The 19,803-nt window shown below is 37.3% G+C and overlaps 3 protein-coding genes across 4 annotated transcripts in view; 2 read left to right on the top strand and 1 right to left on the bottom strand.

Moving 5' to 3' along the window:
* The window catches only part of pnt (ETS transcription factor pointed), a 206,153-nt gene that overhangs the window by 10,972 nt on the left and 175,378 nt on the right, over positions 1-19,803 (top strand). For both annotated transcript variants that reach the window (XM_034978416.2, XM_034978415.2), the window contains exon 2: positions 13,547-13,682. In XM_034978416.2, coding sequence (XP_034834307.1) covers positions 13,557-13,682 — 126 coding nt within the window. In that variant the 5' untranslated portion in view covers positions 13,547-13,556. The remainder of the gene's footprint in view (positions 1-13,546; positions 13,683-19,803) is intronic.
* On the bottom strand, positions 6,903-8,237 carry LOC117990924 (ATP synthase subunit d, mitochondrial-like). Its single transcript, XM_034978430.2, has 3 exons — positions 8,099-8,237; positions 7,228-7,446; positions 6,903-7,135 (listed from the first exon to the last, which is right to left on the bottom strand). Exons 1-3 carry the CDS (start codon positions 8,215-8,217, stop codon positions 6,943-6,945), a joined length of 531 nt encoding a protein of 176 aa, XP_034834321.1. The 5' UTR covers positions 8,218-8,237; the 3' UTR covers positions 6,903-6,942.
* The window catches only part of LOC117990829 (AT-rich interactive domain-containing protein 4A-like), a 212,121-nt gene continuing 212,007 nt past the window's right edge, over positions 19,690-19,803 (top strand). The window contains exon 1 of the mRNA XM_069504451.1: positions 19,690-19,701. The gene's annotated coding sequence lies outside the window, so the exon portion shown is untranslated. The remainder of the gene's footprint in view (positions 19,702-19,803) is intronic.

Raw genomic sequence — 19,803 nt, 5'->3', positions numbered from 1 at the left:
TCCTAAGTGACAATGGACTGGGTTCTGAGAATCAATGGATTTTGGGGTGAAAAGGTGCTGAAATGAAAACGCTGAACAGAAAATACAGTGTTCGAAGGACGCTATTCAAGTAGACATATACGATCTGAAAGTCTGAAAGAAATCGCTGGGAGCCGATGGATAAATAGTCGTGGTTTGTAGAAGTTCCTACCACCATTGATATAGGCGAAATTTACTGTGCTTATACAAGAGACCCGTCACTATGAGCTTTTCTAAGCTGTCGTCCCCCCGCCGTATGATGTGGCCGAAATATGAGAGCAATCGTTGGTAACATATGGAGGAGAGTCGAGCAGTGATTCCCAGTTGCGAAAGGATAGACACGTTTGTGCGCTTGGCAGTCCACGGAATCCGTAGCATCCGCCTCCAGCACCACATTTCGAACGCATCTATTCTTTGCCTTTCTCTTGCTTTGATTGTCCATAAAGCCGATGGAAACAGATAATCCATTCGAGGGCAGGTTACCAGGACCACGATCTTCAGCAATGAAGGAACGACCGGAGAGAGAGATACAAGAGACCTCTGTCTAGCTGTGGATGTCTATCGGTTGAGACAGCTCAGGGAGTAATAATGCCGGAGCATTTATGGCACACGCAGTTAGTTATTCTTTTAGGCTGGTATGTCAAACATATTATGCGGGAATTCTCCTCAATAAATGAACCTTATTCTTTTCCCAACAAACTTTTTTGTTACAAGATGGCGATGTGATTGGAAAATCAGTGAGGTCGAAGGTAACTTAGTCCTTAACACCCAATAAGTCTTTATGTTACCATGCAACTGATTTTCTAAGATGATTGTAGACAAATCAAATGTAAGCTTATCTCATAACAGAAACATCTGCATCTACTTACGTTAAAAACGAAATAATAAAAAGATGTGTATAAGATAAGCCTAAAATCATTAACATAGACAGAATAGTAGCGTCGTACAAAACTTGCCTACAGTTTAAGTAGGTGTTATAGGTCAGTTTCGTCCAAGGTTTTCTTAATCTTCCCGATCAGCGACTCAAAAGAATACTGAGTAGGCTTCGCTAGAGATAAGGCTGCATATAATTCATCTCATAACACAATTTACTTATTATTCATATGCACACCACGCATTTAATGCTTTATAATACGAGAATAAACAAGAAGATACAATATTATTATGTTTGATCTGACTGCCAAGAATCGTTTATCGCTTCGTTTTATCGACAGTTTTATGTAGAAATCTTTAAAAGACAATATGTTTCTATTAGCAGAACTTCTTGAGTTTGGCCACGTACTAAATTGATGTGAATCAGTACCCTTATCTATTATAAATGCGAAAGTGTGTTTGTTTGTTGGTTTGTCCTTCAATCACGTCGCAACGGTGTAACGGATTGACGTGATTTTTTGCATGGGTACAGAATACAGATAGGGCCTGGAGAGTGACATATGCTACTTTATATCTCGGAAAATTAAAGAGTTCTCATGGGATTTTTAAAAACCGAATTCCACGCGGACGAAATCGCAGGCATCAGCGAGTTGTTTGAATAAATAATAATATGAATTCACCACAGTTAATGGTATTGGCTAAAAAAGGAAGAAAACTCTGAAGCCGTAGGGCAGTCAGCGAATATTTACTTACCTATAGAGCATAATTAAATTTCTCAGGCTCCGAGTTTTAGTTTGAAGATGGCACTCAATGGAGATGATTATGATAAAGGGCATTTATCAAAGATAGAAGCATAAAAATCTAGTTAACTTATTTAATGGCAGCCTTTAAACATTATTTCAGGCCTTTTTAAATATTACATGTGAATGTTTGGATGTTTGTTACTTCTTCACGCCACAATGACCGAACCTATTTACATGTACGCTACTTTTTAAAATCAAAGAGTTCGCGCGGAATTTTCAAAAGACTTAGTTACAATTCGGACGAATTCGGTCGTCGTGTAGTCGTCTTATTGTTCTATCTCTATGTAGGAAATACGATAAAGTTTTTTTTTAATTTTTAACATTGCAGAATAAACAATTTGCAAATATAATTTTCCATGTAAATAAAGTAGACGGCAATTTAAATTCCAATACCAGGCGTAGAAATAAACACATCAGTTTTATTTTCGCGCGAAGTATCCCATTTATAAAAATCGCACGCGCTGATTGCTTGATACGTAGTGTAAACAAAAGAAATATGTTATTTTGATGAGCAGGATTTTGATCAGTTTACACGTAGGTACAAACTACGAAACAATGCACTATTTGATGGGTAATCAGTTCCCACAATATTAAATGCATGATTTTATTGGTAGGTATGTAACAGGTCGCAAAGGCATACCTAAAAGGTTTTGCAAAATGGAAATTTATAAAAGAAAATGGGTGTATTATTCTTCTTCTCAATCGTTCACTCTTGACAGAGTGGTCGTGGCTATGAATTCTTCACTGCTGCTCGTGCGATCTCCCTCCAGCGACTTCTATTGGTGGCATTATGTGCACACACGGAGACAGGTGTGCTTGTTGCAGAGCGGATTAAGTCCGTCCACCTAGTTGGGGAACGCCCCCGCGGACGTGTGCCCTCCACTCGACCTTGTACCACGAGGTGTTCGATGGTACCACTCTTCCTTGTAATGTGCCCAAAGAACTTGAGGATTCGCAATTGTACAAGTGATGAAAGCCTCTGATTTATTTTTAGTTCTTTGAGGATGGAGACGTTTGTACGATGTGCGGTCCATTTTATTCTTAAGAGGCGTCTCCAGCACCACATTTCCAGAGCGTCAATCTTCCGCCGGTCGGTGTATTATATTTTATATTTTTGCACATCGTTAGTATTAGTATTACTATATGGTGCCCGCAGCTTCTTCCGCGTGGATTTAGGTTTTTAAAAATCTCTTAGAGCCTCTTTGATTTTCCGGGATTAAAAGTAGGTAATACCTATACCTCCTGTCCGATTCATGCAGATGATGCAGTTGGGCTGCAGTTTTCTGTGTACCAAATGTCAGATAGGCGGACGGGCTTTCATAACAGACAGACAGATTTATTTTTTAGTTTACAAACCTAATCACACTAAAAACTTCATCAAAGTTGCAAGCATTCTTGACTTCGCATATTAGTCATGGATTTATGAGCGGCTGACGTGTGGGATGCGGGGCAGAGGGGTGAGGGGGGAAGGGGGGGATGTTAAAAATAGCCTGCCTGCAACAGGTGCTCTCACCCTTCCACCCACGACATACGGAACCCGCACTCTGTCCAGTCTGTACTTAGTTAACGGGATTAAACGAAACTGAGCATAATTAGTGTCTATTTGTGCAAGTTTTATTTTTATCCTTGGCAATTTAGTTCCTACGACGTACCTACGAAGCTATTATCGTGAAAGTGCTAAAGGGACGCTAATTGAAAGCTATTTTTAAATTTCGCCCATTTACTTTAGCTTGGATTGGTTCGTATAAGAATAGGAAACCACCAGTAAGGCTCATTATTTATCAGTGGTCGATAACTCGGATGACAAACAGCATGCGGGGACTCTCCGCAGCCGAAATAACTGATAGCTAAGAGTTACTAGCCGGTCGAAAACGTGGTCTTCCCCGCATGCGACATAACGATGCGTTTTAGACGTATTTTAAAAATCTTCCGCATACCACATTATGCGTTTTTTATCGACAAATCTTCCCCAAGTTCGTTATTTACAATGCGCTCAAGTTGTGGCTATACCAACCTATACTTACACTTTCAGTTTCAAAAGAGCTTTTAAAAAGTTTTCTATAACGAAGTTTTTTCTTTAAGGTTTAAGTTCTAAATCTAGGTATGAAATTCCCTGAATTTCTATTCCATGAAAAACAACATAGCTAGCTATCGATACGTACCTACCGTTTTAGAAAATTAGACCACATAGAGTTCTGAAGAGTTGCAGTTCTTGGAAACACGCCGGGCATCTGGCATACGCAGCTGCATACCTACTTGTGATTCGAATGCTTTGAATCAGATACATTGAAACGAGACCTAATGGTTCGTCTCTGATTAAGTTTTTAACGATCTCTCTTACTCAATGCTCTGCGAATTGCGAATATACCTCAAGAAGGCAAAAGATGTGGGGATTACGTCTTACTTTTAGAAAAGAGCAATAGAATAGAAAATCGATGGATATGGATTATTTATACTTGAAGCAAATATCTTCCATGATCGCTATTTTGGGTATTTTTACGTAATCCCAGGAGACGTTAGGATAAGGCAACGCAACATCTACGCGTGAGGAAGTTCCTACAAGAGACTTATGTCCAGCTGTGGACGCGTGAAAGAATATTTTTCTTCAATAGCTTTTACAAAAAAGAATCAAAACAATATTATCAACATTGACAAAAAAAATAGCTAAGCTTCTAATATAAAGATTAGGTATTTTCCCGCGTATATTGTAAATAATACTTAGCTGTTATCACATAAAATTACGGAAAGTTATCAAACCTAAGACGAAATAAAAACCGGCCAAGTGCGGGTTCGCTCAACGAGGGTTCCGTACTACAGTCGTATTTTTTCGACATTTTGCACTATAATTATTCAAAAACTATAATGCATAAAAATAAATAAAAATCTGATTTAGAATGCACAAGTAAAGCCCTTTTATATGATACCCCACTTCATATACATAGTTATCTTACTTCGAAAATTGAAAATACTAATTTTAGTTCATGACTACAATTGAATTTTTTTGTGTGATGGAACTACAAATTCACGGTTTTCAGATTTTTTCCCGGAATGTCAGCTATAAGACCTACCTACCTGCCAAATTTCATGATTCTAGGTCAACAGGAAGTACCAGACAACAAAGTGATCCTATAAGGGTTCCGTTTTTCCTTTTGAGGTACGGAACCCTAAAAATGCTTCAATTTGTTATTACTAACTTATTAGTTGACCACTAATCTAAATCGAACAACCTACCTACTTAAAATCTTACATATAGATCTCAATCTCTAATTAATCAATGTTGGTACTTACCAACATTGATTCACTTGAATAGGAATCATAATGTAATGTGTTCTGTAAGAATATAAACAATATTATATTTTCATTACTATGACCTGCGCAAACCACCATGTTGCAACTTCAGACATTATTATTATTATCTACTTACCTAAGTCAAGCGGTTCAAACCTGCTCCGCATTCTGTTTCACTTTTCAATCTTCATGAAAAGGGTGGAAACAAGAGATGGAAAATTGGCAAGAGCCTTCTTGATGATTTTGTCATAGCTATGAGTTAAATATAGGTACCTACGATGTGCAAAAATATTGGCACTATTTCCAGTTTTCAGCAACATTTTACGCTACTATAAAATAGGTGTAATTAAAGATAATGATTATTATTATTTAGCTTGGCACCAATTCCGCTGGTTGAATGATCTTTGACTTCAAAAGTGGGCGTGTTTACATAGATCACAGACACATTTAAAATTAGGACAATAATACATCAGAATGCTGACAAAAGTGCGAAAGCTTTTCTAGATTTCAACAGGTGTCAAGGTACCAGCTACTTCTAGCTATTTATATCTTATAGCAATGTAATTATTTATAGTGTGTCAGTGAAGGAATTCTCAGAATCAGATCATTAGAGATCGGAGATAACCCTCTACATGAACACTTAAAAAAATTACCTCTTCATAATGTAGACAGATAACTTATCAAAGCTAACATACGGATGGGCTTGCCAAATGCCAATTCAAAAATGTGAATGTGATATTAAAACTTTAGAAGACACGAATTATTATTAAGATTTGGTGTCTTCGATAGTGTGAATGAATCGAAGCCTCCAAGTTACAAACAGAATAAGATCGAGAATTTGCCGAATTCAGTATCTCATAGCGTTTGAATCTTCTGACCAAAAAAAACCAGAGCTAAGCTTATTTAGAGGAATTTTTTCCTAGTCATGGGGAATTGGGTATCTAAGACCTAGTCTTTCGACCTCACAAGTGCTCCAAAAAGATATATATTTTAACAGTTATAAATTATAATTTTATGATGAAATAAGTAGCTTTAGTGACTTAAAGATTGTTAATCAGTATTGGCGGTAGAAACTGGTTTACACCCATCCACTATCTCTGATAAAAACATTCTGTCGACCGATTTCGATACTTTCTCGGAATACTTATCCCTTACTTTAATTAATCTAAATAATCTCTACATGACCCCATTAACTACAATTTTAAAACCTTGAAAAAATAAAGTGGGACAGAAAACACCTCAAGAACTTAGCCCGAATATGCTTTCGTTTGATAGAATCTTTACAGCTCTCGACTAGCCAATCTACATAATTCTAAAAAAATCGAGGTACACAAATCTTCAGTTGAAGAGGTGACGATCCTCACCAATGAGGATCATAAGAGCAAGTACGTACTAGGTAAATACATATATTGGTTGATATTCAAAAAATATTCCGCAGTTGTATTTTATATTGCCGTTGTTGTTTAGTGTTGTTTTGTAATGCTTGATATGGAACCCTAAAAATGAGAAACTTTGATCCCATGATCATTAAACTGCACGTGCATCACAATCAAAAGTCCAGTTACTGAAAGTAATAAAGCCAAAAATAAATGTCGTAACCCTAACCAATGATCAGTCACAATTTGCCACGGCGTGCAACTTCTTGGCTGATATTCCTCGACCCTGAACGGGGTTCTAAATATAGACTGCGGCCCTTTCATGTGTGTCCATAGACAATGACTTTTGTCGTTTGGACACTGTTGTCCTGATCGATCATTGACTTCTTGTCTGCATGTAGTTTCCAATCAAACTCGCAAAAAAATGTTATGACAAAACTACAATCATCTTTTAATTACCAGCTATCTAACGCGTATCTATTAAAAAATTGTTTTATAGGTGAGTACGTAATAGATGAGTAACAAATAAAATGATTAATTTGTTCAAATACTTTATCTATTAGATCTAGCAATCCATAGTTTTTTCAGTGTTTCTTTTCCTTGAGTGCTTTTTGTTCAGGCGTCATATATCCTGGTTGTTCTTCTGGCGTGTGAGGCCAGAAAGTCGGTCGCTTTACGGGATCAAAGGCCTTATCCCCATTCATATCGTACAGCATCTCCAGTGTAATATCATCGAACTTTGGCAATGCTTTTATTTTGTCAAGTTCCTTTTGCGCACTGGAACATTCATTCAATATCTTAAAATGTTAAGTCTATCTGGTACATTGGTGATTAGAGATACATTGAATCAACACAGGAATATAACGTACGCATCAATGTCTTTTTGTCTATCTGCACAGTAAGATTTTATCTGTGGTTGTAGAGACTTCCATTGCTCATCCACTTTGACCGAAAGTGTATCTTCAGGATAGGGAATATTGACCTGTGCGTATTCCGATTTGAACTTCTCTACTAGACCTTGTACTGGTACTTTCTTTGCATATTCCTCCCAATTAATTTTTGGAAGCTCTGGAGGGTTTGCTTGCACCCTGTAAAAAATTATACTACCTATATTCAAAAAACCAGCCAAGTGCGAGACAGACTCGCGCATCGAGAGTTCCGTACTACAGTCGTATTTTTTTCGACATTTTGCACGATAAATCAAAAACTATTAGGTATAAAAAAACAATAATCTGTTTTAGAATGTACAAGTAAACCCCTTTCATATGATACCCGACTCGGTATGATAGTTAAAAATACCAATACCAAAGGCTGCATCATCTGATTGCAGGCAAGCGCTAGTCTAAATATTTAAAACTATATTTAAAACAAAATGAACACATTTTAATTGTATTCTTGTTATGTAACCACACATTCATGGTTTTCGGACTTTTTCCTTTACGTACTATAAGACCTACCTACCTGCCAAACATGATTCTAGGTCAACGGGTAGTAACTACCCTATAGGTTTTCTTGACAGACGCGACAGACGGACAGTCAGGCAGAGAAACAGACAGACAGATGGACAGAGTACGGAACCCTAAAAATCAAGAACTACATTATTTGGTAAAATTGCGTTTAATATTGACCATGGAGTTAGAACTGGTGTTCAAACTAAACTCATCAATTATTGTGGACAATTTTAAACTAGATAACACAAATTATAATCAACCATTCTATGAAACCTATTCAAATATTTACCGCCGCAAATACATATCGGCCTTGGCTTTAAACGCCAAGAATTTTCCTTTCTGTTCAGGTGGGACTCTCTTCATAAACTCTATCCAATTTATGGTGGGTTTTGTAAATCGCTTCGACATTTTTATTGGACCGTCTTCTTCAGTTTTTCTTGGTTAGAATATAAACTTATTGTTACTTCTCGTTAATAATACGATTATTTTATTTATTATTTTGTTTATTTAGCTTTTTTTATGGAAATTGGACGATCTTATGCTAATAAAATTGTTTAATAAATTGACATTTACGTCCGAAAATGAAAAATGCACAGGAAAAATGACAATGTATTTTTACAATTAAAAAATACTTGTAGGTCATAGATTATTGGTCTCGCTCTATGGTCTCGCTACGCTCTGTACGTATATCTATACTATTATATAAAGAGGTATTTTGTTAAGTTTGTTTGTAGGGGGTAATCTTTAGTACTACTAAACCGATTTTTAAAATTCTTTCACCAGTAGAAAGCTACATTTTTCCTGAGTGACATAGGCTATACGGGATCTTTAAAAACCCAAATCTACGCGGGCGAAGCCGCGGGGATCAGCTAGTAATCAATAAAACTCTTTTGTGTATACTTAAAACCAACTAATATGTACTCGGGTGGTCTTAAATGGTTCTCAGGCATGTAATAGATAGTTTCCCTGACCCGGTCACTACTTTAAAATTGCTGAGTGCGCAGTGGTGCTGGTGGTTTCGAACCAGAAAGTGCAGTATTGGGAGACGCCGGTGTAGGAGGACAAAAAATCAGAGATTTAAGCGATACCTATATCATACAAATTTGTGGAATACTAAAATACCAACCTATACAATAAATGCATGTCCTAAATTTTTATAATATCCTCAATTTTAAAACAGCCTTTTTAAAACAAGCTTTTATTTAAGCCCTGTATTAAAATGAACATGCCAAGGCAAATCCAACGAGCCCAAGCCCCAAACACAACAGAGTTACGATGCTTGAGGAGTTCCAATCACCCACCACTCGGCGCCATCATGAGACTGTGGTCGATATCTAGGTACCTATTAGTACTTGATCTTGAAATCTAATGAGCCCAAACACGACGAAGTTAATGAGTTCCTATGGCCACCTCACGCCTCCATCATTATTAGTCTAACATTGTTACCGCACTTACATATTACTTATGTATTGCAACAGTGTGGTGTAAATTAAAATTCAGTTGCAAGATTTGACCACATACTAACAAATCATGTCTAAAAGATATTTAACTATTCCGAGAACGTCAGCGTTATTTTAAAAATTCTTTCACTTATCAATTCAGGCATATATAAACCGATTATATCAGCCATGCACACGATTAGACCGACATGCGAAATCGCGTGTGGGTCAATTATTCGGGCAACGTTCCGTAGGTCGGGAACCTTATGGTGAATAATTACCATAAGTTTCCAACACCCATCTGCATAAGTAGCTCTCGTTTCGTGGAAAAAACTTGTTTCAGGAGAGTCCACGACAAAATAATTGGTAGGCACATAAGTATGCGTTTTATGTATTATACGGAATTTTACTCATGTAAATAACATGTCTGGCAATCGGCATGTCCAGACATAAAGGTAATAAACCTTTTATAAAGTGTACTGTATGAACTCTCTTTAATCGCCAGACAATTTGTATGAGTATTGTACCTTTATAATAATTAAGTATGTATCTTACTTTGCATTCCTATATTGTGAAAGCATTAACTTCTTCAGTGAAAACATTAATTGAAATTCCCAATAACTTTCTTCGTTGTCTTTGCCTACCTAGAAGAAGAGTTATAGGTATATATAACTTCGACTCTTCTCCATACTCCAATAACTTATTTTAGCTCTTCATCCGACTCATTCGTCTAGAATCTAGATTGTTAATCAATATTTTATTACAGCGAAGCGAAGCAATGTTCTCTTATAGAAAAATATCGTACCCAAGGTTCTTTGTCCATTAAACTGGCTTGAAGCGACGCACAATAGTGGTAGAGAAAGACGTCAGCGTGTCAGCTTCTACTGAAAATTTTTTCGTGTTATCTCGACTAGATTAGATAACGGACAGTTTGTTTCATTTTGATAACTTCTACTTTCTAGATAAGTGTTGTTCTAATAGATAAATATTTCATTCAAGAAATTTAGTCGTACCGAGAGAGGTACAGAGAGCTACGTTGGAAAAATATCATCAACAGGGTGTTATCAAAAAGTAGCCAAGTATCCTAAGTAATGAGGGAGCGACGCAAGGAAGGTCCTTTATTCACACTAAACAAACATTGAGTAGGTAGGTAGCTACCATAGCTCCTGGGGAAACAAGGAACCAACCAGGCCAACTGTGGATCATTTCAATACAGGAGGAATACCTAATCGATGTCCATTATATTTGAATTCACGCAGGTGGCCGTGGTAAAGGTATCCGAGTCAAATAATCACACTGTATAAGTAAAACAAATTTTAATGATTACAACCCTCATCTACAAATTAGGGACGAAATCGACACGCCGTTTCAATTACAAGACAATGATGCACTCTGTGTCGTTCCTGAGAACCATTTCCTGCGGATATTGGCCGAAACGACACGGCTCGAGCACCGAATTCTTCCGACGACATATTTACACTATCACTGCCGGCTATTTGAGCACTGAACTATAACTATCCCCTGAAAAACTTAAACATTATATCCCTTATTCCTCTAACAATAAGAACTTCAAAATAAATTCTTAATCTTTTTACGTATTCACTTAAAATTATTGTCATGAGATTTTCGATCTTATTTTTTAGGCCATAAGGCCACTTCCTGAAAGTAAAGGGAAAGGGTTTGGTAACACGTGCTTTCGGGAACCGTTTCCGCCGGATCGACTCACTATATTCGAAAGTGTTAACTAATCTCGATCGCTTTGATGGGTTATTAATGGATTCAATGTAGGGCGGCTACGGATTTATGATTGTGAAATAAAAATATCATTGAAATACAGTTTTATAGTTGCTTGTTACTATAAACTTTATCTGAAGTACCTATTATAAATTCCGACATTTTCCTAACAATAAACCAAACAAAAATTTAACCAAGGAGCTTTAAGCTATAAACTCTCTTTAGGCTCTTCAGAGTAGGTAGTTCTGAACCGGTGTTGTGGTAGACTGTAGAGTCACAGACGAAGCATTGCAACACTAGTTGTCCTAAGTATAGAATAATTTTTTGATTTTGATTTTAACCTTTTTTCTTCGTGGGGATAAGTACTACCTCGCCCAGGGAGGCACAGAGGTCATGTCGGACTCTAATCTAACCTATTTGCAGTTACCAGTGTACCTAACCTATATCTCCATTTTATGGGCTCTTTTCTTCTTCTGTTCGTTTCTCAAAAGTTTAATTTAGATTAACCTAAAAAACATCGCTCTTTTATTTACGTCTTGTAAAAAGTGAAGCCTTAAGAACAATCATTCAAAGTATCGACTACATAAGAACAGGTTTAAACCGCCTACTCAGGTATGCATAGCACGATTATTAGATTGAACGCTATCCCTTTCCAAATCAGGAGGAATAAATAGGATAGAGATATCGATGTCCATTATCAGAATTCACGCAGGCAGGCGGTGGCTGCGGTTAGCGAAGCCCTATTGTTTCGAGTCTCATAAGAAGCGGTCATAAAATACGATGAAATTATACCAGGCCAGCTAAATGTGGTATAAGCGCGTGGTTTTTCGGTAAAGATGGGTAAAACGATATATGATTTTGAAGGATATAAGTCCATTTATTTGGAGACATGATTTTTAGGGTACGGAAAACGGGACCCTATTACTAAGACTCCGCTGTCCGTCTGCCACCAGGTTGTATCTCATGAACCGTAATAGTTAGACAGTTGAATTTTTCACAGATGATTAGGTAGGTATTGCTGTTGCCGCAATAACAACAAATACTAAAAAACAGAATAAACAAACGAGATTTTTTTTGCTCGTTTTTATAGATAATGGTACGGAGCCCTTCGTGCGCGAGTCCGACTCGCACTTGGCTGGTTTTTTAAGTCCATGTTTGGAGAATTAAATACTATGAGCGAAAAAAGTCGCACGCCTTTCGCGCCGACTTTTTAATACCGATAATAATATGATATCGGTTACATTATAATATTATCTGAAACGATTATAGAATTAAGTATTCCTCTTACGTTATTACGTTTCGATATTGACCCAAATTGTTTCGGTAAATATGTACATCATAATCCTTTTTAGGGTTCCGTACCTCAAAAGGAAAAAGGAACCCTTATAAGATCACTTTGTTGTCTGTCTGCCTGCCTGTCCGTCTGCCCGTCGTGCATGTCAAGAAAACCTATAGGGTACTTCCCGTTGACCTAGACACATGAAACTCGGTAGGCAGGTGGGTCTTATAGCACAAGTAAAAGAATAAATCCGAAACCCATGTTCATGAACAAATAATTAGTATTTTCAATTTTCATCGTAAAATAACAACACTAAGTGGGATATCATATTACATATTATGAAAGGGCTTTACCTGTATATTCTAAACAGATTTTTACATATTTTTATGTAGGTATAATAGTTTTTGATTTATCGTGCAAAATGTCGAAAAAATACGACTGTAGTACGGAACCCTCGGTGCGCGAGGGGTTTGAAAAAAAATTGATTTTCTTAGTTTCTAAAATAAATGTTTTTTGTATTGAAATAGTTTTAATCAAAGGATTAATCGCGACATCAATAAACGGTATTTTTCAATATATTCATTGTATTAATTAATGATTATATAATAATAGCTTATGCTCGCAACTTCGTCCGCGTGAATAACACAAATTTTAAACCCCTATTTTACCTAGGGTAGAATTTTCTTCCTAATCCTAAAAAACCGGCCAGGTGCGAGTCAGGCTCGCGCAATGAGGGTTCCGTACTACAGTCGTATTTTTTCGACATTTTGCACGATAATTCAAAAACTATGATGCATAAAAATAAATAAAAATCTGTTTTAGAATGTACATGTGAAGACCTTTCATATGATACCCCACTTGATATAGTCACTCACTTCGAAAGTTGAGAATACTAATTATTAGTTCATGACCACAATTTAATTTTTTTTGTGTGATCTAACCCTAAATTCACGGTTTTCAGATTTTTCCCCAAATGTCAACTATAAGATCTACCTACCTGCCAAATTTCATGATTCTAGGTCAACGGGAAGTACCCTGTAGGTTTCTTGACAGACAGACGGACAGACAGACAGACAGACAGACTACAAAGTGATCCTATAAGGGTTCCGTTTTTCCTTTTGAGGTACGGAACCCTAAAAATCCTTTCTTAGCGGATGTCTACAAGTCATAATAGCTACCTGCATGCCTCAGCCTCATCCGTCCAGCTTAAAGCTGTGCGTTGATAGATCAGTCAGTCAGTCAGTCAGCTTTACCTTTTATATAATCAGATTTATTTTTGTTACAGTCCCAGCAGTATGAAGCTGGAGTGGACGGAGAGCGAGTCCGACTATGGACTAGAAGAAGCCGCCTTCTACGAGGCGCCCGCCTCTATACCGCCGGCCCCGCGCAAACATGTCTCCTTCAGCTTACGACTTGAACTGGTCAGTGCCATAAATTAGCACAGTTCCCCGAAAATTATAATTGCCCAGTTACCAGACCGGGTTTATTTGATTGATGACATAGGATTCATTTTATCCAGAGTTTCCACGGGATTTTTAAAATACCTTACGACGGCGTACCTAAATCCAAGCGGAGGAAGCCGCGGGCATCATCAATCTATCTATCTATACTAATAAATAAAATTTAATTGTCTGTCTGTAATATCGCAACACCTACATCAAATTAAACTCATAATATATGGCTATTTGAACTGTATCATAACTGAATCACGTTTTAAATTTTTTTATCTGTCTGTTTGAACACTTAACTTTGGAACGGCTGAACCTATTTTGACGGGACTTTTACAGACAAGTAGAAGGTTAACCAAGGAGTAACATAGGCTACTTTTTAACAGACTTTAGAAAAAGGAGTTGTGTTTTCTACCTATAATACATCGAAATCTTCAAGTTCTCTGAACCGAATTGTGTATTTTTTCTATCGAAAGAGAAACTGCGACATTGTGCTGCAGGGGATCTGACTACCGAAACACATGGGATTTAGAAACTGTCGCTTATAAATTGATATTGGAGGTACTATCAAGTACCTAAAGACTTTATCGTTGAACTTGAGGACCCAACTCCTCAACATTAGCATTCCTAAATCTTGGCAATCCCACGGGATTTTAAAGAATCATACTTTTAAATGTTTATGCTAAAACAGAGTACAGAGATACCTTGCATCCCGGGGACGGGCTACTACGGATAGGCTGTCCTGGAAAATTAAAAGTTCCCACGGGATCTTTATAAACCTAAATCCACGCGGACGAAGCCGCGGGCATCATCTATTCTAGAATAAATTATAGGAAAGTTAAGTGAAAAGTAGGCTATTCATTTTTGTTTTTCCTGTTTAGTGTTTACTAGGTTTCACCTTCCGGCTATCAATTTAATCGTGTTTCATAGGCAGCTATAATAACAGGAAATGATTATTATTAATTCTAAAAGATGATACGCCAAACTGGTTGTATTTACATATTAAAAGGATATTGGTAATAAAATTATGTTATCTCATCTCAAAAAAACATACTTTATTATCTAGATTTTAATATAAAGGCGAAATTTAAATTTTGTATGCTATAAAAATTTAAGATTTACCTATATAGAACGGTAACACATTATACATTAGGATATACCTAAGTTATTGCCTTATAGCCATGCAAATAAAGAAAATAAGCACTTTTCTTTATTAGAATAGCTACGTTTGTTTTGGTGTAAACAAAAAGCTCGAATTATTAGGTACAAATATTTTTATGGAGGTACTCGTAAGTATAATATACTTACTGTATTATATGTACATATGTACTATATACTACATATTTATGCAACCTACTTTGGTTTTTATTGGTGGAATTTTTTTCCCGTAACCACAATTTTAACCGGCTGTCATGCAACTGGACCCTACTGATGTACCTACGTCCTACATGTATTTCCAATGCGTACTTACTTGCTCCCTGGTATCGCCATAATTATCGGTAGTGGTTAAACGAGCGCTGTACTTGTTTAGTTTTACTGGCAAGTTAATAATAAAGCCGATGCAGAAGAACCGGTGAAGTAACTCCATCTTACGGCTCTTACCCGCCATTTTATACCAATCATAGAGTCAGCTAATGTATCTCTGGAACGTTTCTAGTAATTCATGTCCATATAAAAATGTATTCTTCTTTTTTGTAATAATTTTCTGGCGAGTAATTCATACATCCACAGAGTTTATTGAACTTGCGGTGCAGATTTGCTAATAATATAAGAACTCTTGAGTTCGATACTGAGGTTAAATTAGGAAACAAACTTTCAAGTTAGTTAGGAGTTATTTACTAATCTACTATAAAATAATATAAAATTTAAAAGTAATCAAAAATAATTAAAGCTTTATATGGAGTTAGTTCTTCGTTTTAAAGGATTTATTTTTCTGTTTCATCTCATAAAGATTTTGCGAGATCCGGACCTAAACAAAAAACAGACAAACTTTTAAAATTTATTTTTAGAAAAATCTTTCTTAGTGGGTTAAAAACAACCTATCGTTTATCAAGGGCAAAATCTGCTCTTGATAAATGAAAGAGGGATTATCTGAGAAGGTTATCGGTTATCGGATATAGGTTTCGGTTATAGGTGAGTTTGGTTATAGATCGGTAATTTATGAACATGTTGCGAAACCGTTATGATGATTGTGAATCAATTCGGAAAATATCCATCTGAGAGCTTCCGTGGCGTGCATTCTGTAAATAGTTAACGTTACACGAAAATAATGTAGTCGAATTGTTCCTCTCAAGCTACCCGTGCGAAGCCAGGGAGGGTCGCTAATCTATATAAATATAAAAGGAAAACTGACTAATCTATCAACGCACAGCTCAAACTACTGGGCGGATCGGGCTGAAATTCGGCATGCAGATAGCTATTATGACGCAGACATATGCTAAAGGGCTAAAATAGGGGTTTGAAAATTGTTTAGTCCACGTGGATAAAGTCGCGGGCATAAGCTAGTCTTAAATAAAGTAACATTGTCATCAAGGCTACGTTTCGCCCTACGCTGCGTACCTTGTGCGTACGGTGTCAAAAAGAACGACAGTTGATCACGCTCCGCTGGTCGCCTGCGCATCCGGCGCGGCGGCGGTGTTTCACTCAACCTGCCCCAACCACCGCACCACGCCAGAATACAAAGCTCCTTTATGTGGCCTTATGATCTGAATATTGACATCTTTTAATATTGGGTGATAGCTTAGTGTTTAAGACGGAATCGGGAGGCCCGTGATTCGATCCCGGGCCGGCACCTCTAACTTTTCCGAGTTTATGTGCGTTTTAAACAATTAAATGTAATTTGTTTAGTCCCCGATTTTAATCCTTACCTTCATCATTAATATTTAACCAAATAGTTTTATTTGATAAACAAATAATTAAACTTGTTCATACAAACGCGGCACCGATCAATCATCGGCATAGAAAAAGGAAAAACAAACAAGTTTCTATTTCAAAGTTGCCGCTTTTTACTTTTATTTTTAAACTTGCCCGTGACACTGACGCTAAGCTGCACTAATGAGTTTCGACATTAGCTTGCTGCGACGGAAAAGTGTTAGGACTTTTTACGAATGAGTTAAAAGACGTGCTTGATTTTGTATCCAGTAATTCTACAATCTATATTTCTTTAGCTGACTTAAAATGTAAATAAACCGCTTCTCGCAGAGACATGAAAAGCACAGATTAAAGATATAAGTAGGTACCTAGTATCTAAGAACGAAAAGATACGCGTCATAGTGCATCACTTTTCACGCGAGTTAACGATAAAACCATGATATCTACAATAGTGAAAAATCTGAAACGACTACTTAAAGCGCGTAGAAAAAATAGAAGAGGGAATTTCTTCTGGGCAGGCGCGCTTCGCCTCTACATTAGTAAACTTTCGCATTTCTACAAGAAGTGTAAAATGTTCTTCGATACGTTTTGTTACCTTTTGTTTCAGCTAAGGAAAAATAGATTAGGTACAAACTTTTGTAGTATGTATATTGTATGTATATTATTCCGTCAAGGTATAGTAAATGACTAGTAAGAATATTTAACGAAATTATGCATATTTGGATTATTTATTCTCATTGCATACCGTAGGGTAGAATTTGGCACAACAATAACAATTAAATTAAGATCTAGTGTTCATTAACCCAAGTTCGCAATAAAGTGAAATGAATTATTGAATTATGATTTACTATCTACGTGCATAATATATTATCCATACTCTCAACCGATGCAATGGAACTGCGCTGCTGTGGTGATCGACAGATTTATTTTGATTTATTAAACTACTTATCATTAAATCATTAAGCGGGTGTCATTAATAACCACAGTTAAAATAAAAAGCGCCGACTGTCATGTCGTGACGTTGACACCTTCTCGAGCTCCCAGTTGTCACCATAAAGAATAACTTGACATGATTTATGTGTGCTGGAAGATATTGAACCCAATATAATTGAAGACAGTATGTATCTCTACTCCAGTCTGACGGTTGCCTGTCTTGCACACTCGTGTAGGGGGATTTCAAGCAAACCATAGCTGAAATGATGACCACAACTAGTCTGTTCTACCAAGACTGTAGAATATAAGAATTGGAGAAACTAAATCAGCAAGACTCCGCTGGACAGATACTTTAAGCGTGTTGTGAGTTGTGAGAAGGGCATGCCTGGGTCACTCAGTAGAAACACGATTCCGTTGGAGCGATACCTGACGAAGGTTTTGCAAATAGGTAATATAGCCTCATCTGGTGACAGAAGGGCTGGCTTATTTTTTGCGCAGCGGATCAGCCTGGCTGTCCAGTGCAGAAATGCAGCCAGTAGTCTTGGCACCATTCCACGCGAGCATAATTTGTATAGTAGTTAGATAAGACTAGCTTTAAGTTTTATTCTAATATTTTCTTAAAAAAAAAGTAATATTTAGTAATTGTACATCAAGTTAAAGGTAAGAGTTAGTAGGTTCAACCAAGCGTTTCTCATTAAGGGCTGCTCTACGATATCCGGTAACTAATTAAAGGGATAGTTACGTCCGCTTTGCAGGATATGACAAATTCGTTGTGATTTTTCTTCATATTATTACCGAGATTAATAAATTACCGTCTATATTTACTAACTAGCTAACTCGCCCCGGCTTCGCTCAAGTGGAATCGGTGAGGGAGTGGAATTCCCAAAAATCCTGAATCACGTATTTTTTAACTTTTAACCGAAAGCCCAAATACGATTTTTAATCATCATCATCATCATGATCAACCCATCACCGGCTTACTACAGAGCGCGGGTCTCCTCTCAGAGTGAGAAGGGTTTTGGCCATAGTCTACCACGCTGGCCATGTGCGGATTGGTAGACTTCAGACACCTTTGAGAACATTATGGAGAACTCTCAGGCATGCAGGTTTCCTCACGATGTTTTCCTTCACCGTTAAAGCAAGTGATATTTAATTAATTAAAACGCACATAACTCCGAAAAGTTAGAGGTGCGTGCCCGGGATCGAACCCCCGACCTCCGATTAGAAGGCGGACGTCCTAACCACTAGGCTATCACAGCTTATTTTTAATGGATATAACTAAATGATGGGTTTTCACACAATCTTTCATCCCGTATTTAAACCCCATAGAGGTGGAATTTCTAAAGATCATATGGTGCGGGATGCCTACCTATAACAAACCTACCTGCGCGTTGATAGATCAGTCTATCAGTCAAGATATACTTAATACCATAGAGCCTTTGCCTTTTTAGTTCACCTTCGCTCTGGTGAAAAAGAGTTCAATGAACTTTTGAAAGTGAACGATCCTATTGGTGGTTTTCACACTTATCCATTACCACGCATTTCGTTCTTGCAAATACCCGGATGGATAATGAAAGGCAAGGTTTTACCAAGCATTGGCAGAATGTACCTACGAGGATCTCACTGATAATGTCAAATAAATACGAGTGGTCACTGGTCAGTCCAAGACGAGTCCTGCTTAAGTTATGACACGGAACGATGATAATAATGAGGCGTGATGGCCTACTGGTTAAGATATCCACCTTCTATTCGAGGTCGGGGGTTTGACCCCAGGCACGCATCTCTTACTTTTCGGAGTTATATGCATTTGAAGGAATAGTTTTAACGGAGAAAAAAAACATTGCGTAGAAACCGGCATGCCTGGGTATTCTCCGTAATGTTCCCAAAGATGTGTGAATTCTGCCAACCCGCTATAGACCAGCGTGGCGAACTATGGCCTCAGCCCTTCATTCCAAGAGAAGACCCGTGCGCAGAAGGCCGGCGATGGGTCGATCATGTTATGCCTAGAGTATGTCTCTACTCTCTAGGTAGCTTGTTATTTTTACAATACCTACTGTCCCCTATATCCTCTCACTGCAATAAATTAGTTTCATTGTCACATTTCGAATCCTCGAAAGGAAGTAGATAATATATAGTGAGGTTAATTGACTATTTGTCGCGCGCAACATCGTTCGGCAGTGAAGTGTGAGTTCTCTCGAACTTGTCACACTATATCACATGTCACTACTTTTTAAACGCGCGTACATAATCTATGAGCTTAGTGTAATACTACGATCTTAATAAATTAGGA

Source organism: Maniola hyperantus, chromosome 18, assembly GCF_902806685.2.
Source record: "Maniola hyperantus chromosome 18, iAphHyp1.2, whole genome shotgun sequence".
Lineage (NCBI taxonomy): Eukaryota > Metazoa > Arthropoda > Insecta > Lepidoptera > Nymphalidae > Maniola > Maniola hyperantus.
Note: the sequence above shows the minus strand (reverse complement) of the source record. Positions and strands in the feature narration are given on the sequence as shown.